General features: G+C 56.2%; 4 protein-coding genes across 5 annotated transcripts; 2 read left to right on the forward strand and 2 right to left on the reverse strand.

The window, feature by feature from the left end:
- Positions 1–386: 386 nt before the first annotated feature.
- On the forward strand, positions 387–7,758 carry RGL2 (ral guanine nucleotide dissociation stimulator like 2). Its single transcript, XM_044255476.1, has 18 exons — positions 387–511; positions 729–928; positions 2,226–2,309; positions 2,565–2,743; positions 2,866–2,916; positions 3,003–3,300; positions 3,571–3,822; positions 3,917–4,020; positions 4,127–4,211; positions 4,291–4,359; positions 4,567–4,641; positions 5,162–5,194; positions 5,297–5,418; positions 5,515–5,610; positions 5,707–5,818; positions 5,927–6,217; positions 6,852–6,966; positions 7,077–7,758. Exons 2-18 carry the CDS (start codon positions 770–772, stop codon positions 7,286–7,288), a joined length of 2,337 nt encoding a protein of 778 aa, XP_044111411.1. The 5' UTR covers positions 387–511; positions 729–769; the 3' UTR covers positions 7,289–7,758.
- Positions 7,759–8,719: 961 nt separating this feature from the next.
- On the reverse strand, positions 8,720–10,032 carry PFDN6 (prefoldin subunit 6). Of its 2 annotated transcripts, XM_044255524.1 has the most exons (5): positions 9,986–10,032; positions 9,691–9,840; positions 9,374–9,444; positions 9,170–9,294; positions 8,720–8,947 (listed from the first exon to the last, which is right to left on the reverse strand). In XM_044255524.1, the coding sequence occupies exons 2-5, from the start codon at positions 9,752–9,754 to the stop codon at positions 8,818–8,820; spliced, it is 390 nt and encodes a 129-aa protein (XP_044111459.1). In that variant the 5' UTR covers positions 9,755–9,840; positions 9,986–10,032; the 3' UTR covers positions 8,720–8,817. The 2 variants fall into 2 exon arrangements, with proteins under 2 accessions (XP_044111459.1, XP_044111451.1); XM_044255516.1 differs by having other exon boundaries at positions 9,691–10,026.
- An 80-nt stretch (positions 10,033–10,112) lies between these two features.
- On the forward strand, positions 10,113–18,744 carry WDR46 (WD repeat domain 46). Its single transcript, XM_044255480.1, has 15 exons — positions 10,113–10,491; positions 10,601–10,813; positions 10,921–11,001; positions 11,150–11,262; positions 11,387–11,474; positions 11,607–11,668; positions 11,907–12,011; positions 12,099–12,249; positions 12,369–12,504; positions 12,698–12,797; positions 17,294–17,607; positions 17,756–17,850; positions 18,009–18,104; positions 18,252–18,365; positions 18,478–18,744. The coding sequence occupies exons 1-15, from the start codon at positions 10,423–10,425 to the stop codon at positions 18,574–18,576; spliced, it is 1,836 nt and encodes a 611-aa protein (XP_044111415.1). The 5' UTR covers positions 10,113–10,422; the 3' UTR covers positions 18,577–18,744.
- Positions 18,745–19,034: 290 nt separating this feature from the next.
- B3GALT4 (beta-1,3-galactosyltransferase 4) lies at positions 19,035–20,717 on the reverse strand. The gene is made up of 2 exons (XM_044255485.1): positions 20,630–20,717; positions 19,035–20,446 (listed from the first exon to the last, which is right to left on the reverse strand). The coding sequence occupies exon 2, from the start codon at positions 20,421–20,423 to the stop codon at positions 19,275–19,277; it is 1,149 nt and encodes a 382-aa protein (XP_044111420.1). The 5' UTR covers positions 20,424–20,446; positions 20,630–20,717; the 3' UTR covers positions 19,035–19,274.
- Between the last annotated feature and the right edge of the window lie 539 nt (positions 20,718–21,256).

The raw sequence follows: 21,256 nt of genomic DNA on the forward strand, positions 1-21,256 counted from the left end.
CGTGGGTGTGGGTGGGGAGGGTAACCCCGCGGGGTGGAGTAACCCATCCCTCTCGGCCCAAAACGCTTCCCACGGGAGTTCTAGCCTCCGTGTTGTAGGGTGGAGGGGAATGTTAATTTCGGCTCCTGTCCTCCCTCGGGGGCTGGAGACGGGAATCTTTTTTCCAATTAAGTGCGGGGCGACGTGGGCCCCAGTATCCCCGCATAGGGGGCCCCGAGGACAGCGGAGCTGGGGACCCTGGTTGCTGGGTCTCGGCCGCGGGACGTCCAGCGCTCCCCTAGTCCGCGGCCCTGGCTCCTGTCCTCACTTCCTTCCCTTTTTGGCTCCTGCTGTAGGAGCGGGCGGACGTGGGGGGGAGCGGAAAGGGCGGGAGGGCCCGGGAGCCTGGCGGGGGGGTAACGGGGGTGAGGAAAAGCCGAGGAGGGGACTCGGTCCAGGGACTCGGTTGGGGACCGGAGACCGACGGGAACAGCGGCCCGGGATCCCTGCTGCTCCCACCATTCCCGAGCAGGTCAGAGCCAGAGCACCCTGTGACCCTGCCCGTTTCCGTACTCGTGACCCCCCATCCCCAAAATGCACCAGGGATCCCCATATTCCACTATTGTGTTGCCCACCCCCCCCCGCAGGACTCCCATACGGTCACCTAGGCACCTACCCGCGTCCCTCCCCTCGCCGATCCCCCGCGCCCACCTGACTCTCCACCTGCACCCCCCTCCGTTTCTCCCCAGGAGCCCCCATGGCCCGACCCCGCTGATTCCTTCACTCGGCCATGCTCCCGCGGCCCCTGCGGCTGCTTTGGGACACGAGTCCCCCCGGGGGAGTCGTGCTGAGCAGCTTCCGGAGCCGAGACCCCGAAGAGGGTGGGGGCCCAGGTGGCCAGGGCGTGGGCGGGGGGCAGGAGGAAGAGGAGGAGGAGGAAGAAGACGAGGTGAGACACGAGTGGTGGGAAGTCGGGGAGGTATACATTTCGGAGACTCTCCACCTTGGTCTCGTGCCTCTGTGTCCCTTCATCTCTTCCTCCCAGCCTCAGTTATTTCCGCGCCTCTAGCTGGGTGTCTGCCTGTCTGCCCGCTGCGGGGAGTCCCGGAGTTTCTGTGGTTCCCCGTGGCAGTGTGACTCAGGACCTGCCCGCAGGAACCGTCCCTGTTCCTGCCAGAGCGTCTGGCTCTCTGTCCTGCGAGTCTCTGTCTCTCTCTGCTTCGGCCTGATTGTGCCTGCCTCTCTGGGCACCGTGTCTTGGTCCCTGTCGCCCTCCTTGTTTTTGTTTGGCGGGGAGGGGTTTGTTTCCACAGTAACCGGCTCCACTGACTCTGGGATTGGGGAGGGAACCCTTCGATTTCGTGACCCCTCCCCCTCTCCCGCCGGGCAAAGAGTGGAGGCGGGAAGCCCAGGTTTTTGGACTTTGGAGGGTAGATCCCAGGCCGAGTTGGGGTGGGGGGAGGTGTCACCTGCATTCCTCCGGGACTAATGGTGGTGGCCAGGAGCAGGATTTGGGGCCTCAGGAGGGGCCAGAACTTGGATTCGGGGCCCCGAGGCCCTGGACTCTTGGGTCCAGAGACTGGGTGAGGGCAGGGTGACTGGCAGGGCTGGTTTTTCGGGATCGGTTGGGGGAGGGGCTGGGGCCACGTGACTCTCTGAGTCTGCTGGCGCCCCCCCCCCATCATCCCAACTTCCCCTTCTCCTTCCTGTACTGGGATTGGAGCCGCCACCTTGAGGGGGGTCTCCCAGCAATGAGGGACCGGGGAACGGGGGCTAAGGGGAAGGACTAACTCCTGGGGCTTGGTCAGTTCCTGCGGGGGAGGGCGGAGCTTGCGGCTGTGCCTGTGACTGGGGTTCCAACTTCTCAAGGCCTCTGCCTCTGGTTTTCTGCCTCTCTTGCTTCTCCCTCCTATTCTTTGCACCTTGCTTCTGGGCTGTGTTGGGGTTCAGCTCTGGGGGGAAAGGGCTACAGCGGTCTCCAGACCCAGGGTTCCTGCGTTCCACCCGCCCCCCCACTGCCACCCCCTCGACTCCACCGGGCCCTGAGGCGGCTTGGGGGGGGCTGTCTGGGCCCCAGTGGGGGAGACCTGGGGTCACCAGCCCCCCCCACCCCTCGCACTCGCTGGTACTGTCCCCCGCCACCACAGGTGAGGGGTACAGAGGGAGGAGTAGGGCCTGGGGGTGAGGGCTGGGGACAGTGGGGGGGTGGTGTGGGACTGTCTGACTTCCCTTCCTTACTCCACCAGGCCCCTGTGTCTGTCTGGGATGAGGAAGAGGATGGTGCCACCTTTACTGTCACAAGCCGCCAGTATCGGCCTCCCGATCCCTCGGTGAGATCCTGACTCTGGCTTCTCATCTCTGACCCATCACCTCCCAGTCCCTCTTCCTCTGCCCAGCTTTTTGGCCAGAGTGCTAAGTCAGAGGTCTGGAGAACTGAACTCTGCCATGTGACTTAGGTCAAGTTTTTGGCCCTCTCTGAATCTTAATTTAACAAGCCTGGACCATCTCCTAGGTCTGGGATATCCCTCAGAGATTTGGAGGCTAAGTTGGAAAAAGGGTCAGTGACTTTCCTCTGTCTCCCCCAGGCCCCGACACCTCCCCCACGTTCCTCCAGAAGGCTCCGAGCCGGCACTCTGGAGGCCCTGGTCAGACACCTGCTGGATGCCCGGACATCAGGGGCTGACGTGACCTTCACATCAGCTTTCCTGGCCACCCACCGGGCCTTCACCTCCACACCGGCCCTGCTAGGGCTTATGGCTGACAGGTCAGGGTCATAAAGGGCCAAGGGTTGTGGAGGTGTCTGGACTTTCTGAAGCCAGGAAATCCCACCAAAAGCCACCGGGGGTTTGGAAAAAATGGGCAGATAGGATCCCTTCTCCTTCCCAGGCTGGAAGCCCTTGAATCTCATCCTACTGGTGAACTAGAGAGGACAATAGGGTGAGTGACCTGTGGCTGCTGACCTCACCAATGCCTCTGGCTGAGCTGCAGCTTGCTCTCTGACTCCTGGCTTCCCCCTCTCCCAGGGTAGCCATCTCTGTACTGTCAACCTGGCTGGCCTCTCACCCTGAGGATTTTGGCTCTGAGGTCAAGGGTCAGCTTGACCGGCTTGAGAGCTTCTTGCTTCGGACCGGGTATGCAGCAGGGGCGGGTGTTGGGGGGGGCAGCGCTGACCTCATCCGCAACCTCCGGTCCCGGGTGGACTCCCAGGCCCCCGACCTTCCTAAGCCCCTGGCCCTCCCCGGCGATCCCCCTGCTGACCCCACGGATGTCCTGGTGTTCCTCGCTGACCACTTGGCCGAACAGCTGACCCTGCTAGATGCGGTGAGACCCTGACCTCTTACCCCATGCCCCCTGCCCCCTTGCTAACCTCTCCCTGACTCCACATCCTTTCCTTGCTTCCATCCCTTCCTGATCCGGCTCCCAGGCTCCTCTGTCCACTCGGTTTTGACTTTTCCCCTGTTGCCCTTGATTGTTACCCTTCAAACCCCACGCCCCTGCAGTTCCTTGGCCACCTGAGATCCTTGCGCCCCTGATATCGGAGGGCTGACCTTACTTGACTCTGAGATTTAACGTCTGCCCTCTGTCCTGCAGGAGCTGTTTCTCAGTCTGGTCCCCTCTCAGTGCCTGGGGAGCCTGTGGGGTCACAGAGACCGGCCAGGACATTCCCACCTCTGCCCATCTGTCCGAGCCACTGTCACACAGTTCAACAAGGTGGCTGGGGCGGTGGTCAGCTCTGTCCTGGGGGCTACCTCAACCGGAGAGGGGCTTGGGGAGGTGACCATTCGGCCACTCCGTCCTCCCCAGAGGGCCCGGCTCCTGGAGAAGTGGATCCGTGTGGCAGAGGTAAGAAAGAGGCTTGGCCCTGTTGGGGACCCTGGTGTAGAGAGAGGTCCCAGAGCTCAGGCCTCCCTTTGTGACACCCCCCGCCCCACCATAGGAGTGCCGTCTGCTCCGAAACTTCTCTTCAGTTTATGCTGTTGTGTCGGCCCTGCAGTCCAGCCCCATCCACAGGCTTCGAGCAGCCTGGGGGGAAGCAGCCAGGTGGGGAGTCTGGGGCACTGGACGGGAGCTGAGGGCTGGGAAGAGGCGTGGGGGCGAGCTTGGCCCATCCTCAAGGCTATTGCCCTCCACCCCCCCATCCCCCCAGAGACAGCCTCCGAGTCTTCTCCAGCCTCTGCCACATTTTCTCTGAGGAGGATAACTATTCCCAGAGCCGGGAGCTCCTCTCGCAGGTGAGGCCCTGCTCGCTGGCGCTAGCAGCTGTCCCCACCCCTGTCCCACACCCAAACCTCCTTGTTCTGTCACCACCAGGAGGTGAAGCTGCAGGCCTCTCTGGAGCCGAATTCCAAGAAGGCCCCGAGGTCTGGCTCCCGGGGTGGGGTGAGTGACTAGCTGGGGGGTGGTTGTGAAAGAGGAAGGAGTGTGTGTGGGGAAGGGGTCTGAGGGATGGCTAGGGGACACATAGCAGGGGGTGGGGGGTGGAGTTAAGTTTGTCCTCCGAGGTCATGGGACAGGAAAGTGCAGAGGGATAGTGGAGCCATCAGAGGTGGTGCGGGGCGTGTGGCTGATCCTGACCTCTGACCTCAGGGTGTGGTCCCATACCTTGGCACCTTCTTGAAGGACCTTGTGATGCTGGATGCAGCCTCCAAGGATGAGCTGGAGGTCAGTGGCGTGTGTGTGTTCGTGTGTGCATTGTGATGAGTAGGCCTTGGGGTCAGACAGACCTTCCAGAAAGGTGCTGCAGGCCATCAGCACAGAACTCCAGGGCTCGAACCAGACTGTCAGCACCCTGGTTCTGTCACTTGGGCAGGTTGCTTAGCTTCTTTGTGTCTCAGTGATCTGTAAATGGGAAAGCAGCGACAGTGTCTGTGCGGGTCTGTTATTATGAGAGTTGGGTGAATTACTGCTCAGCAGGTGCTTGGAGCGTGCTTGAAATGTAAGCATATGTAGCCTTTGTTAAAGAAACAGATACTGGGGTCTTGGGCAAGTTCCTCCTTCTCTCTGAGCCCTAATTTGCCCAGCTGTGAAATGGACATCACTTGTAGGACAGGGTGACGGGGAGTAAGGGGAGGGGCAGAGGACTGAGAGACCTGGTGGCTGGAGTGTGTTTGAGGCGGACGTGGGTGGGTGTGTTCCCTCCGTGACAGGGTTGGGCCTCATTCCATCCCCCGTATTCTTGCAGAATGGATACATCAATTTCGACAAGCGGAGGAAGGTGAGGGGAGTGCCCGGGCTGGATGCCAGACAGCCCTAGCTATGTCCCAGGATGGGGAGACTGGGGAGAGTCAGGGGTCCCTGAATTTTGGCTCCTTCCTAGGAGTTCGCTGTCCTTTCTGAGCTGCGGCGGCTCCAGAATGAATGTCGTGGCTATGACCTCCGACCCGATCCCGATATCCAGCGGTGGCTTCAGGGGCTCCGGCCATTGACAGAGGCCCAGAGGTGATAGGCTGGATGAGGTTGGGACTCCAGGGCTTGGGTTGAGTGTGGGGATCAATGTGTCACATCCTGCCCTCTGCCCACTGGCCCTTCTCCCAGCCATCAAGTGTCCTGTGAGGTGGAACCAGCTGGTACCAGTGACCCTCCTGCCCCGCGTGTGCTTCGGCCGACGCTGGTCGTCTCGCAGTGGACAGAGTGAGGGAGTCAGCGGTTGGGGGGTAGTGTCCTGGCGAAGCTCCTTGGGAGAAGAGCCCTTCTTCCTCTGACCCTCCCAATCTCTCACTACTCCAGAGTTCTGGGCTCTGTTGGGGGACCCACCCCCCTGGTCTCCTGGGACCGCCCCAGCATGGGGGGAGATGAGGCACCTGGAACCCCTGCCCCTCTGCTGACTCGGCTGGCCCAGGTGAGCTCTGTTCTTGACCTCAGACCTCAACACTGACCCTGCCTTTGTGAACCTTTCTTCCTTGACCTCTCTGCCTTCATGCTGGTCCCCCATGTTGTTTGTCCCTAGCACATGAAGTGGCCGTCTGTCTCATCTCTGGACTCTGCCCTGGAGAGCACTCCATCCCTGCACAGTCCGGCTGACCCCAGCCACCTCTCTCCCCCAGCCTCCTCTCCGAGACCCTCTCGAGGTCACCGCCGCTCCGCTTCCTGTGGCTCCCCACTCAGTGGGGGTGCGGAGGGGGCCTCCAAGGGGACAGGATACGGGGGTGGGGGGTCTGGGCCAGGGGCCTCTGATTGCCGAATCATCCGAGTCCAGATGGAGCTGGGAGAAGATGGCAGTGTCTACAAGAGCATCTTGGTGAGGACGCTGCGGGCTTGGGGGTGGGGGTGAAGGAGGATGCCTTGTGGGACTACGGGTGTTGTCTTAGGTTTGAATAGCCAACGGGGAGGATCTAGTTTTAGTTCTGACCTTTGGTTATGGCAACTATTTTATTTAGAAAATTTTTTTATTTTCATTTTTGAGAGAGAGAGAGAGCCCACGCGCATGAGCCTGCACGCAAGTGGTGGAGTGGGAAGGGGCCGAGGGAGAGGGAGGGAGAGAATTTTAAGGAGGCTCCACACCCAGCACCACAGAGCCCAATGTGGGCTCAATCTCGTGACCGAGATCGTGACCTGAGCCAAAACTAAGAGTTGGAAGGTCAACCACCCAGGTGCCCCTCAGCTATTTTATTTTAAAGGCTACTTGGCATTACCTGCTGCACCTTGAATTTTGCTTGTTTGTCAGAACCTACAGCAGTTTCTTCATAGGGAAGCAGCCCTATGTTATTGGACACTGTGGAGTACAGGGAGCTACCATATAGGGTTTCCCTGTTCATTCTGAAGTGTTTGACACGGGTAACCATGTCTGATTGGGAATCAGTGGTTAGAGCTGAAAGGGTGGAAAACAGAGGTGATGGCCAATTTATTGCTCTTTTGGCCTCCTGTCCTACCAGGTGACAAGCCAAGACAAGGCTCCAAGTGTCATCAGTCGTGTCCTTAAGAAAAACAATCGGGATTCCGCGGTGGCTTCGGAGTACGAGCTCGTGCAGCTGCTACCAGGGGAGCGAGGTCAGAGCCCATGAGGGAAGGCAGACTCTGGAAGAGAGTGCTGCCCACTCGTGGTGGTTGTGGCGGGAATGGCTATGTCTGTTCTTGATGCCCCCTCTCTGAACACACAGAGCTGACCATCCCACCCTCGGCTAACGTCTTCTATGCTATGGATGGAGCTTCACACGATTTCCTCTTACGGCAACGGCGAAGGCCCTCTACTGCTACACTGGCTCTCACCAGCAGCCCTTCTGCCTCAGGAACTCCCCCAAGTGAGGGAGGAGGGGGTTCCTTTCCCAGGATCAAGGCCACAGGGAGGAAGATTGCCCGGGCCCTCTTCTGAGGAAGAAGCCCTGCCAGCTCAGCAGAACTCCTGGTGGCCATACCAGATGTGGGGAGACATCCTGAATGGTGGTGGTCATGTTGCACTGGCAAGAAATCCAGAAAGGTGGCCAGATACCCTGGGGCAGTGAAGTGCCATTGGTTCACCAGAGAGCCGAGAGAACCAGCTTTGTGGGAACTAGTCATCTCGGTAACCAAGCTGGATACCTGTGTCACCTCCCTACTTTCCATGAATGCAGCACACAGCTAGTGCTGGAAAAAGGGATCAGTTCCTGATTCCTGGCCACATCCTAGCATGCCAAGGGCCAAGGAAAGGCCTATAAGGAGGGGGAGAGGAAAAGCCTAGAGGCTCTGAGCCCTGGGGAGAGAAGATGGCAAGAAGTGGGTTCTAGTAGGAGATCCTTTTCCTACTCTAGGTGTTCCTGTCACTGTGACACTAAGATAATAAACCAAAACACTACCTAAATTTTACTTCCCAGTCCTGTCCTTGCAGTGTATATGGTCTAGCAGCTGGGAGTTGGGGTGGGGAGATGGCTGGAAGTGGACATCAAGGAACAAGAAAGGGCTCAATGTTTTCTGTCCCTGTTGCTGAAAGCGAGGTGTTGGTGAAGTTTCCTCACAGTAGTGAATTCCTCCCCAGTAACCTCTCCAGCTGGGTCCTTTTATTCCCTAAGTTTTTCTCCTCCGTTGTCACCCACATCAAATACTAGTCACCCAGTTAAAGCAATCAGTCTGAAGAACGACCCCCGGTTGGAAATCTGTAAGAAACAATTTTAGGACAAAGAAATGGAAGGCCAACTTTGTGGGTAATGTGTAAACTTGGAGGACTTGACAACATCACAAAGCATTCCATGTTGGATTTTAAATCAGTCTAAGCTACATTTAAACAAATTCTAGAAAGAGACTGACTAAAAAGAGAGATGCTTGGGATCGAGCCCCGCATCGGGCTTTCTGCTCAGTGGGGAGCCTGCTTCTTCCTCTCTCTCTGCCTGCCTCTCTGCCTACTTGTGATCTCTCTCTGTCAAATAAATAAATAAAATCTTTAAAAAAAAAAAGAGAGATGCCAGGGCTTTCTGGAGGATGACGACAAATCATAGCGACGAGGGTCACCACATTCAGTCCTGAGATCTCAGTTTAGGTTACTGTGAGTTCTGTAATTAAACTCATCTTTCCAACAATTGCTGTGTTGGAAATGCTCTTCTCAGGTTTCCTGAAGTGCTGTGCCAACCAAGGTAAGGAAGAATTAAGGGTTGCATATGGGCAAGAAGTAGGTTTGGGACATGTCAGATTTTAAGTCATAGGAAAGAATAAAGGATTACTCTGTTGCAGAGAGATTACAAGAATTTGGACCAGACAGAGTAATACACGCAATATATAAATAAAGTGGAAGGGCCCCAGGTAGCGGATGGAGACAATTATGACAGAAAGTGGCTGATCAGAAAACAGCCAGATGTTTTCACATTTTATTAGCTACAGTATAGACCCTAGAGCTGCCTCATTCCCTCCCCTCCCCTTCCCCCCACCACAGGGTCAGGCCTTCCCGGAAGCCCCCGCCTTGGCTGCCTGTGCCCGCTGGAACTCCTGCTGCAGCTGAGCCAGGGTCTCCCTCTGTTGCTCTGACTGCCGCTCGAGGTCCCGGAGCTGGGATTCATATCGCTTACTGAGGAGAGAGAAGAGAGACAGAGCAAATGAGAAATTCATGGGACTTATTATTGAGGACACTGAAGGCAAGGAAGACATTGATGGAAAACCTGACATCTGGGGGAGGGTTTGCTGGAACTGGACAAGAGGAGGTTACCCAGGAGCTACTCTACAATGGCTCCTCAACCCCTTCACGCCAGCGGTGTCAGGTGCATTGCAGGGTGGCAGAACAAAGACTCACATTTCAGCTGTGATATAGTCCAGCCTCTTCCCCACGGTGGCCCGAGCCTCTCCCAGCTCCTGTTTGACCAGCACAGGACCCAGAAGTTTAAAGACCACGTTGGATCCATCTAGCAGGGCCAGCTCCTGGTGAAGGGAGGGGACATGCGTGATCAGAACCACAGCCAGTACAGGTCCCTCCTCACCCCCACAAGTCCTCTCTCACCTCCTTCACGATATTATTTTCTGTTAGTTGCGCCTCAAGCTTCTGCCGCCCTGACATGGATTTACTCAAGTCTGCGGGTTGGGAAAAAAAGGCTTGATTAGAAACCTCAAATGGGCCGCCTGACGCCAATCCTGGTAAGAAGAAAATGGAGCTGAGGAAGTAGACAAGGATGCCGCGGCCGGTCAGTGGGTGGGGAAGAGCACTGTGATGGGGAAGGAAATGCACGCGGTGCCTCGAGTGAAAATCATTTTCTTGGCTTGGCTTTGGGCTGTGAGTGAAGGGACTGGGGCGAGGCCGCACCGACCCTGCTCCCTTACCCTTCTGTAGCTGCTGATATTTCTCCACTTCTCCCTGTAGCTTCTTCTGGATTAACTCGGCCATGGCGGGGACGAAGGCCTGCGGGGAGCGGGAGAGGGGCGCTTGGTCTCACACTGTGGAAGGTACCCGAACTCCCCTTTCGGCCTGGCCTGCGGAAATGACAGCACTCTTGAGAGGCAGCCTCCCGGAGCACCGCAGCCTCACCCCGTCCGAGAGAGCTCTCTACTCTGGCCCTAGGGCGTGGCGGGCGCAGCAAGACCCCAAAGCCCTCAACCGTAACCCAACCCTACTCACGTTCTCCCTTCACTATTACTAAACCTGGAAGTAAACAAAGAATGCTGGGAAAAGACGGCGCCGGAAGCTGTCTTCTGACGCATGCCGGGAACTGTAGTTCTGGCTTAATGAAAGGCGTTCCGCCAGAAGACTGGACTCGGGATATTTTAGGCAAGACGGGGACACGAAGCTGGAAGAAGAATGCGCACCGTTACTTAGGCCCCAGCTCCAGACTACCTTTCTTTCATTACTCCGGCATAAGCTGCTGCTCCAGATTGCTGGATCAAGGCCTGCCCCGCCCCTCGAGAGAGTGGGCCCTTATTCAAGATGGCGCCTAGAAGGCTTCAGACCTGGTAGGCGCTGAATGGATAAAGGAAGACGGACTTCCGGGGGTTTTCAAGCCGGCTGTGGGACAACTGAGAGGAGTTTGCACGTGGATCGTTGTTCGGGTGGATTAGATGGAAACAGCCCCCAAACCGAGCAAGGATGTGCCGCCCAAGAAGAACAGACTTCAGGCCAAGAGGAAGGTAGAGACGTCTCCTTCCTAGGATGGAAGGGAAGTTTCTAGCTGCGGGGTCCCGGGGGGCGGGGCGCGGCGCGGGCTACGGAGTATTAGAGCTTCTGATGTGCCCGTAGAAACCGCGGAGGTACTGGGACGAAGAAACCACTCTAACCGCTGCGGGAGCCTCCCCAGGGCCCCCTCGTAACAAGAAGAGGAATCGTGAGCTTCGCCCCCAGAGGCCAAAGAACACTAACATAGCAAAGAAGTCTCGGATCTCCAGGAAACCTCAGCTCCCGAAGAAACCCCGAGAAGGGAGGAATCTTGAGCCTCAGCGGAGCGTGTCCGGGGTAAGCCTGGGACCTGATAAGGTGGTGGGACAAGTCGCCTTGTGCTTCACGGGTGCGAGGATTGGGGTCAACCCTAGCCTGTTTGCTGATTGTTTCTTCTTCCCCAGGCCCAGGATCCATTTCCAGGCCCTGCCCCCGTCCCTGTGGAGGTGGCTCGGAAGTTCCGTCGCATTGACAAATCCAAAAAGGTGAGGACCAGCTGGAGAGTGGGGAGAAGTTGCAACCCGGGAGTATATGATTGAATTGGAGGGGGTTGGGGGGTGCTGGGTGGTTCTCCTGGGACCCTAAACAATGTCTGTTTCTTCGCTCACTTTTCCCCGACCAACGATGTTATAGCTGCCACATTCGAAGTCCAAAACCCGAAGCCGACTTGAGGTGGCTGAGGCTGAGGAAGAGGAAATCAGTATTAAAGCTGCTCGTTCTGAACTACTGCTTGCTGAGGAACCCGGGTAAGTGGACCCCAATGTGGGCCTCCCCAGGCCCTGCTTTATGGGGCTTTTCTTTCTCATTTTCATGTTGGTACACCCACTGCATATTTGGGAGTTTGACTGCAACGCTAGCACTCACTCCTAGGTTTTTGGAAGGGGAGGATGGGGAGGACACAGCAAAGATACGCCAGGCTGACATTGTGGAGGCTGTGGATATTGCAAGTGCAGCCAAGGTGAGTTGAAAAGGGGCCACCGGCTGGATTGGTGGTGCAGAGCAAGATGGAAGTGGGGATTAGAAGAGGGAACAACTGAAAGGAGCCATTTCTTTCCTGATTTTTTTTTTCCTGCACTCTTTCCTCTCTCAGCACTTTGATTTAAACTTGAGGCAGTTTGGACCCTACAGACTGAATTACTCCCCAACTGGGAGGTAAGGTTGGAAAGCAGTCTCTTGAACTAGGATGTGGTTCATCTCCTAACCACATCAGTCACGCTCTCCTCGGCTGGACCAGTGTATGTTTAGGCTGATGGTGGGGGGAGGGTCCTGTGATTTGCTTGCATGTGAGGGTGAGCATATAGAGGAGGGGCCGGTGTGGGATGGATCTCACACGGTCCGGGTCAGGGTGCTTTTCTGCACTGATGCTCTACCTGTCCCCTGCCCCCAACAGACACCTGGCTTTTGGAGGGCACCGGGGTCATGTGGCCGCCCTTGATTGGGTAACAAAGAGGCTCATGTGTGAGATCAACGTCATGGAGGCAGTGCGGGACATCCGGTCAGTAGGAGTGAGGCATCCCTTTCCTCATTGAATAACCGCCCCCAACCCCCTTTTCCCAGTGAACCTTTCCACCCCTACTTCCAGGTTTCTGCACTCGGAGGCACTGCTTGCTGTTGCTCAGAATCGCTGGCTTCACATTTACGACAACCAGGGCATCGAGCTCCACTGTATCCGCCGCTGTGACCGAGTCACACGGCTGGAGTTCCTGCCTTTCCACTTCCTCCTGGCTACAGCTGTGAGTGGCTGTGGAGCACAGGGGTTGGGTGGCAGCCCTTGAGAAGACCGTTGCTTCTCTGGGATCCCAGTAGAAGGACAGGGCAGTCAGGACTCATTCTGTGTCTCTCTTTCGGTCAGTCAGAGACAGGGTTTCTGACCTACCTGGACGTGTCAGTGGGAAAGATTGTGGCAGCTCTGAATGCTCGGGCTGGACGGCTGGACGTCATGACTAAGAACCCTTACAATGCCGTCATCCACCTCGGACACAGCAATGGTTGGTCTCTAGCTGAGCTTGGACTCTCTGACCACCTAGACCTGCTTTGTTTCTATGTTTGTACTTTCCAAGTGCCTTCAGGTTGCCCCTATTCATCTCCCTCGTTACTCCTTGGCCTTGAAACCCTGTCCTTCCCAGATGTAATCACCTCAGGGCTTGTTAATAATTTTGGCTCCTCTCCCCTGACATCCAGGTACCGTGTCCTTATGGAGTCCAGCCATGAAGGAGCCACTGGCAAAGATCCTCTGTCATCGGGGTGGAGTCCGGGCTGTGGCTGTAGATTCTACAGGCACGTAAGTCACTTGTTCGGTCATGAGCTGCTGGGGAGGTGACAGCTGGGTGGAAGGATATAGAAGGCAGTGTGTCTTTAAGAGCACAGACTCACAGTCAAGCTGCCTAGGTTTAAATCCTCGTTGGGGGCACCTGGTGGCTCAGTCGGTTAAGAGTCTGATTTTTTTTTTTTTTTTTTAAAGATTTTTATTTATTTATTTGACAGATCTCAAGTAGGCAGAGAGGCAGGCAGGCAGAGAGAGAGGAGGAAGCAGGCTCCCCACTAAGCAGAGATCCCGATGCGGGGCTCGATTCCAGAACCCTGGGATCATGACCTGAGCCGAAGGCAGAGGCTTTAACCCACTGAGCCACCCAGGTGCCCCAAGTGTCTGACTCTTGATCTCAGCTCAGGTCTTAAGGCTTTGAACTCAAGACCCTGAGATCAAGACCTGAATTGGGCTCTGTGATGGGTGTGGACCCTACTTAGAAAAAGTAAGAAGGTAAATAAATCCTGGAGTTAACCACTGACAGGCCATGTAAGTGTGGATACATTTTGTAACCTCTGTGTGCCACACACTTTCCTCACCCCAAGAGTAGAGATGAGTGTCTAGCTCAAGGATCAGAAAGCTCTTTCTGTAAAGAGCCAGATAGTAAAGATTTTAGGTTTTGCTGGCCAAGAGGAAAATTTGAGTGTATTGTATAGGTATTTGAATAAAGAGAAAACAAAGTATCACAGATTTTTAAGCATTAAAATTCAAAATATAATAGTTACCAAATACAGTGTTTTTGTAACACAGGTATACTAATGGGAAGAATTGGGTTTCCCTTTCGAGGATAACATTTTGCTCAACTGAGGTTCACAGTTAGTGTTCTGAATCAGCAATCCCATTTGCAAATATTTTTCTCTTAATTTTGATCTGTGGAGAGATCTTACCTATTTTGTCTTTGAAGACCTTTTCATACAGATGATGAGATAGGTGGCACTTTAAACGCTGTCAAGTTATAACCGTGTCACCACGAGTTGTCATGCGCCCACAGTGGTACGAAGAGATGACATGCCACACATGATGTCGGTCTTGACGGCTCTCCCAGGCTACTGTAGTACAAAAGTGGCCACAGAAGAAACCAGTGAACGACTGGGGTCGTGCTCCCAAACAACTGCCTCTGCAGATGCTGAAATTTGAATCTCCTGTATAATTTTCACCTGTTTCTTTTTTTTTTTTCTAAATATTTTATTTATTTATTTGACAGGCAGAGATCACAAGTAGGCAGAGAGGCAGGCAGAGAGAGAGAGAGAGAGAGAGAGGAGAGGAAGCAGGCTCCCTGCTGAGCAGAGAGCCTGATGCGGGGCTTGATCCCAGGACCCTGGGATCGAGGCCGGCCAGGCTTTGCCTGGGCAGAGGCTTTAACCCGCTGAGCCACCCAGGCACCCCAAATTTTCACCTGTTTCAAAATATTTTTGAATTTTTTCTGGGCACTTAAAAATGGCCAGACCATTCGGAGCTCGAGGACTGTCCAGAAGTAGGTGGTGGCCGGATTTGTTTGGGGCATGGGCTGTAGGCCACCAAGGCGTCCTAAATGTTAAAGCGGGTTAAGGCATATCAAGTTTGGCCTGGTGCCCAGGGAGTATGGAGCACTGGTTTTCGCCACCGGTTTGGCATCATCAAAGGTGATTGTTCTCTTTAGGCCTGGCAGGTGATGTGAGGGGTAGGAGTGGTGGGCCTGCTCAGAATTTCTACTCTTCGAGAGTTTGCAGCTGCCCTGGTGTGCCGTGTGAGGCGTATGTTTGTGTACGTGTGTATATGTGTGTACACAGTGTGTTCTGTTGTACCCAGGTTCCCTCTAATGGGAATAGTGGGTGTTCCCCTTAATTTGTTTCTTTTTTAGGCACTCTAGGGCACTTGCTGTGGGCTGGGCTCTGGGCCTGGGCTTCTGGGGGCGGTCCAAGGATGAAGGGGCTATCGGCCCTGCCCTGGTGCGGTATTCTACTTTATGTACAGAAACAGGAGACTGGAGTTTATGGAAATGATTACTCAGGAGATGCGTTTAGTTCCTGCTGAGTTGTCTTCTGTCACCCTAGACCGAATGTGTCTGTTAAGGGATAGGTCACCCTGCTCTTCCTTGGCTTGTTCCCTTTCTGCCACATTTTCCTCTCACCCAGAATTGGACTTGACACCTCTAGCTACACAGCCCCATCATCCTCAGCCAGCAGTAAGGGCAGGAACCAAGTTGCTGTTTACCGGGTGCATCCTGGAGGCCCAGGCTCATGCTACTTGCTTTGGTGCTGTCACTTCATTACTGTCCACAACCCTGTGTGAAGTCCCGGCTGCTTTCTCCGAGGTCTGTTATTTCCATCCTCGCTGCCTCCTGTGAACATGTTTGATGCTCGCAGCCACTTTCCAGCCTCTGGTTCTTCCTTCTCCTGGCGTGTCCTGGGTGCTGTTGGCAGATTGATCATTCCCACAGCTGCCTTCCTCCTTTCACACTGCTGCGCGGGAATCTTCTATATGTGGTGTAAACTACGTAACTTTATTTTACTTATTTATTTTTTTAAAAGGTTTTATTTATTTGACAGAGATCACAAGTAGGCAGAGAGAGAGGAAGGGTAGCAGGCTCCCTGCCGAGCAGGGAGCCCGACGTGGGGCTCAGTCCCAGGATCCTGGGATCATGACCCGAGCCGAAGTCAGAGGCTTTAACCTACTGAGCCACCCAGGCGCCCCTATGCTACTTTATTTTTAAGTGGTTTTAAACACAAGAAAAGGAACAGCCTAGTAGCCATCAACTTATGAAAACCGTCCAGTTGCTCAGGCCCACCCTCTCTGGTCCTCTCATAGTTGTTGTATCTTTGGGGCCAAGTGATTTGTCTCAGCTGTTTTTACTCCATATTTGTGCCAGCCGGCTTTAGGAGCGTGCTCTCTATGGGCCACTGAGCCTAAGCTGTGGTCTGCCTTCCCTGGGCTGCTTCAGTCAAGTACTGCTGTGCCCAAGGCCTAGTCACTTAGTTCCCTGAGATTTGGTCCACACCTGGACAACAGCACAGGTCCTTGACTGTAGGCCCACCTCTGCTTATCTCTGGTCGCCCTCAGGAGCGCCTCAGGGCACAGGGGCCGCAAAGATGAGGCTTGCTGTCTGCCTTAAGAGGCATTATGGAGGGGTGCCTGTGTGGCTCAGTGGGTTAAGCCTCCGCCTTCAGCTCAGGTCATGATCTCAGGGTCCTGGGATCGAGCCCCACATCAGGCTCTCTGGTCAGCGGGGAGCCTGGTTCTGCCTCTCTCTCTGCCTGCCTCTCTGCCTACTTGTGACCTCTCTTTCTGTCAAATTAAACAAACAAACAAAAAGGCATTATGGAAGCTTGCATTAGGTTTGGATTAGATTCTAAGAGCTAAACTGTTTTCTGAAGTTTAGAAGCATGGTAGCGCAGCCTGGATGCCCTCCGGCCAGCGGGCTGGTATTTGTGCAGCGGATCCAAAAGGTGGGTGTGTGGGGGGAGAGTAGGCAGCATGTGCCCTTCGGTTATGGGTTGACTGAAAGGAGTGACCCTGTGTCCCAGGAGCCCTCAGTAATTCCTGGTTAGTACTGGCGGTCTTTCCTTCTGCTGGAGCTGGGGCCCTGATCGTCTTGTGTCTGGAATAGAATCCAACTGGGCCTCTGTTCAGCCCCATCACAGGGCTAGTTCCTCTCATAGGAACCCTTCAGTCCCCTCTTCTGGGGCTCACAGCCAAGGCGAAGAAGAGAGTCCGTGGCCTTTTGGTAAACTTAATCCCCCGGCCTTGCTGGTCTCCCTTCAACCTCCGTCTCTGAGGAACAACTTGAACCTAGATAGACACTCCCAATCTCTGAAAACAAGCAGCTGCAGTCCACATTCCTGGAGAGCGTGGCCCTCCCTTCTTCCAGGGAAACACGGGGTGGGGTGGGGTCCTCCAGCGCACAATGGCACTGCTTCCTTAGCTTTTCTCAACTCCATGCAGCCTTCAGTCTGTTTCTCATCGCCAGAGAGCAGTGTCAGAGATCTGCATCTTCAGTCCGAGTTTAAAGAGCCCCTGCCAGTGCTCCCCTCCTCATCCTGCTACCCACATGTCCCACCAATCCCGAAAGCAGACCTCTGTTTCCATCTCACCTCCACACTGTTTTGTTCCTTCCTTGTGCTTCCTCGAGAATGACCTTCAATGGCTCCAATCCCAGTTTTATTATGAAGTCCTCCCTGACTATTGCTGTCAGTCCTTCTCTTTGCAGAGCTACTGCGCTCCCTTGTATGTGGCGGAACAGGTCACTTTGGCTGATGGGCTTGTGTGCTCTCCCTTTGATTAAGAGGACAGACACTGAAGAGACAGGCCTTATTTGAATTCTAGCTCTACCACTCACCCTGATCACCTTTCTCTGAGCTTTGGTTTCCTCGTCTGTAAAAGGAAAATAAAAATTGTTTCTCCCTAGCGAGACTTCATGCCTGCACTTGGCCACAGCCCTGCTCAGCAGGCCCACGCAACAGATTCATTTAACAGCCCACCCCCCTCTCCACCAGGTACATGGCCACCTCTGGCCTGGACCACCAGCTGAAGATCTTTGACCTACGAGGGATGTTCCAGCCTCTGAGTGCTCGGACCCTGCCCCAGGGAGCGGGGCATCTGGCCTTTTCCCAGCGGGGACTGCTGGCTGCGGGCATGGGTGATGTGGTCAACATATGGGCAGGGCAGGGCAAGGCTAGCCCACCCTCCCTGGAGCAGCCTTACCTCACCCACCGGCTCTCAGGCCATGTGCATGGCCTTCATTTCTGCCCCTTTGAAGATGTGCTGGGGGTGGGGCACAGTGGCGGCATCACCAGCATGCTCGTCCCCGGTGAGTGGGACAGGAGATGGGATCCATGTGAATGAACTCTGGGTGGAAGTTTGGGTTGGCTCAGGACACCCAGGAACAAAGGGCTTGGTTGGACTGCAGCTGCTGGACTGGGTTCTGTTTATGGCTTCATGGTTCTTCATCCCTCTAGGGGCTGCTGAACCCAACTTTGACGGCCTAGAGAGTAATCCATACAGGAGCCAGAAGCAGCGCCAGGAGTGGGAGGTGAAGGCCCTGCTGGAGAAGGTGAGCATGAGCCTGTGTGGGGTTGGGGTTGGGGAAAGCCCCCCATGCCCCAGGGGTCTTGGGAAGAGGGGGACTCAGCAGCCCCACGGCCTCCATCCCTCTTTGGGTCATTCTTCTGTGGCTCCTGACCCTTTCCTGTGCCTCTGTGACACCTCTAGGTACCTGCAGAGCTCATTTGTCTGGACCCGCGAGCCCTGGCAGAGGTTGATGTCATCTCTTTGGAGCAAGAGAAGAAGGAGCGTATAGAGAGGCTGGTATGGAGCAGGCCCCAGTACTCAGGCCCTCCTCCCCTCCTCACCCTCCGCCATGACATGTCCCCAGAAGGAGGCACAACAGATGGGGGCTGCCACGGTTCCTGGCCCCTAGGCCATTCTAGATTTCACCCTTGTTCCCCTGCTTAGGGCTATGACCCCGAGGCCAAGGCTCCCTTCCAACCAAAGCCAAAGCAGAAGGGCCGCAGCTCGACAGCAAGCTTGGTGAAGAGGAAGAGGAAGGTCATGGACAAGGAGCACCGGGTAAATGATCATTGGGGGGTGGGCTAGGCATCCCACGGCCTGTGTCATCCTGCTAGTGCCTCTGCCCTTGCCAGCCTGCCACTTCTCACCCTGTCTCCATCTTCCCACCCAGGATAAAGTCCGGCAGAGCCTTGCGCAACAGCCACAGAAGCAAGAGAAGGCCAAGCTCCCAAGGGCCCAGCCATCTGCCCTGGACAGATTTGTGCGCTGAGCCATGGTCCAGGGTGGCCTGAGAACAAGTTTGTCCCCATGATGGCCTGTGGGGAGATGACCCTGTTTCTTGGAATGAGAAGAGGGTAGTGTACCCCTTTCCCAACTGGGGAGGGACAGCTGGCTCCTGGGCTGGGTTTGTATTAAAGAAGATGGCTATTTTTTTGGATAATGTGTCTAGACTGGGAACCTGTTCCCCTCCCTTTGCGCATCCTGGGACTACCCTAGGATCCAGGGGGTCCTGGTATCCCGCTTCTACCCCACCCTGTATCTTATCACCATGACCTTAGCCTTTTTCTGTAGTGCCCTTCCTCCTCTCTTTCCCACGTCCCTGGCGATCAATGTCCTTCCCATCCAGCATGGTCTGGCAGCCTCCAGGCTCCCCAGGTTTGTGTTCTTGGACTCCTGGTGAGGATCACGCTGTACTCGAAGAGGTAGACAAACAAGTTTATTGAGGAGCTTATGCCCCTCCTCTGCCATAGCTGAAGAGAAGCACCCCAGCACTGGTTTGCTCTTCCTGGCGACCGTGATAGGGGCTGGCAGGCCAGGCCCCTAGATTTCTCCAGTAATAGAGCATCTGATAGAGGAAACTGGTCAGCTGCAGCCAGTCAGGGCCCCCTGCCTTGGGCCTGGGCTGGAGAAGGTGGAGGGGGTGTCAGCTCGACCCTCAGCTCCTCACTCCTGTGGCCCCAGGCACTCTCAGCTGTGAAGCCAAGCTATTACCCGACAGCGCAGGATCCCCAAGACTTCCTGGAGCCAGGAGCAGAAGGGTGTAGTCCTTTCCCTGTCAGAGCCGCCCACCAGCTTCCAGGCTTCCTGCATTTTCCAGGGGTCCAGCTTATGGGATGTCAGCAGGAATTTCCCATAGCAGCACCGGTCCAAGGGGTAGTGGGTGGCCCCAGCCAGCTTGACACAGTGGGTCGGGGTGAGGCCTCCTCGTCGGGCACTGACCCCCACAAAGACATCTTCCAGTGGCAGAGGGGGTGCCCGGCTGGCCACTTTCAGGATGAGCTGCACAGCAGAAGCTGAAAGCACATACCCCGTGCCAGAGGCGTAGGGTGGAAAAGGGCCCCAGGTAGGAGGCCACTGCTCCTCGGATATCTGGTGCTTGTTCCCTGGTGTCCGAGAGGGGTGCACCCGCCAGTGCACGCGGCCCAGGTACAGAAGAGGCACTGGCTGTCTCAAGATGGACCCCTCTTGCAAGTCTTCATCTCCAGAGTCAACCTCTCTCAGAGGTGGCTCCTTGCCCTTCTCCCATTGTTCCCAACGGCCTCCTCGCCGAATCAGCTCTGACACCAGTTCAGGGACATTGACAAACACATCATCATCCGTCTTGAGGATGTAGCGAGCCATGGAGCAGTGTTTGTTTGCCCAGTTGAGCCCACTGAGGGTCTTGAGAGTAAGGTTCCGGTAGGAGTCCCGGAAGGCCGCCTGCAAGATGTCCCCCTGGGCCGCTGCCTCCCGCACCAGATTGATGTGGGGTTCCCTGGTAGGATGCCACAAGCCTGGCTCTCCCAGCAGAAAAAGAGTCTGCACCCTGAGCCCCCGAGCCTCACGAAGCCCACCCCACGAAGCCCGAATGGCATTTCTTTGGTTCAAGTTCTCTGGGGCTGTGCACACAAGGATGAGCAGGAAGGGTGGGGCGCCGGGACCCCCGCACGCCTCTTCATTGGGGATCAGGAGGCGAGGCAGGGCCAGGGGCGGCCCTGGAGAGGCTGGAGCCGGGCTCAGGGAGGCCAGCGAGAGGCTCAGCAGCTCCTCCCCGATGCCCGAGGGCCCGAAGAGGGTCCAGATAATCACCAGCAGCAGGGCGGCAAGGAGAAGACGCCGGAAGAGGCTGAGGGGCATGGTGTGGGGTAATCAGAAGCGACCTGGAGAGAAAGGAGGGCTGTTAGTGAGCAGACGCCGCAGGTCCCAGTGACTGGAGTCTAACCGGCCACGCCTGGGATGGAGCGGGCGGCTGGTGCGCACGGCCAGCACCAGCAGGGAAGAGCGCCGATATCTGGGAGGCGGTGGGGGTAAGGGGGGCACAGCCGGAACTGCGGGGAGGTTACCTTGTCGGGGCCCCGCCGCCCCAAAGCTCCGCTCCATGGTGGGGTGTCACTGCAGCGCCAGGAGCCCCTCCCCCGCCCGCAGTGGCGGCTGGGTCCCGCCCCGCTCCCTGGGAGGGTGTAGGGCTGCACGCACACCCGCCTCGCCGGAAGCTGCTCGGTAGCTTCCCGGCTGCGGCGGACGAAACACGGCAGACCGAGCCCCGGAGGCGCGGGCCTGGGGCTAGCCGGCGGGAGCGGAATTCGGAGCAGTGTGCCTCAGTCGCTGAGGCGAACGCCGGGCGGGGGCAGCCGCGGCCAACTTCCTTAACCACACACGCGACCCCCCGCTACGCTGCGGACCCCAGCTCTTCCGGGTCAACGATTTAGAGGATTTCATCCCTACCAGTAGTCCACAACTTCCCGGCCTCCGCGCCCCTACGCACCCCCGTATTTTTAAAAGAAACCCAGGGGCGGTCAAAACCGGAAAATTCTCCCCGGACCATTAACTGGCTAGGCTCAAGATACCCACTTCTCGCTAACCCCCGGGGGCCTTGGTTGTCTTTAAATTGCCTTAGTACCCCCGTCTGGGAGGGGGGGGGAAGGGGTGCTTTACCTACGTCTTCCGTTAGAGGGCGTGCACCACAGGGT

The sequence above is a fragment of the Neovison vison genome, chromosome 1, assembly GCF_020171115.1.
Source record: "Neovison vison isolate M4711 chromosome 1, ASM_NN_V1, whole genome shotgun sequence".
In the NCBI taxonomy this organism is placed as follows: Eukaryota; Metazoa; Chordata; class Mammalia; order Carnivora; family Mustelidae; genus Neogale; species Neogale vison.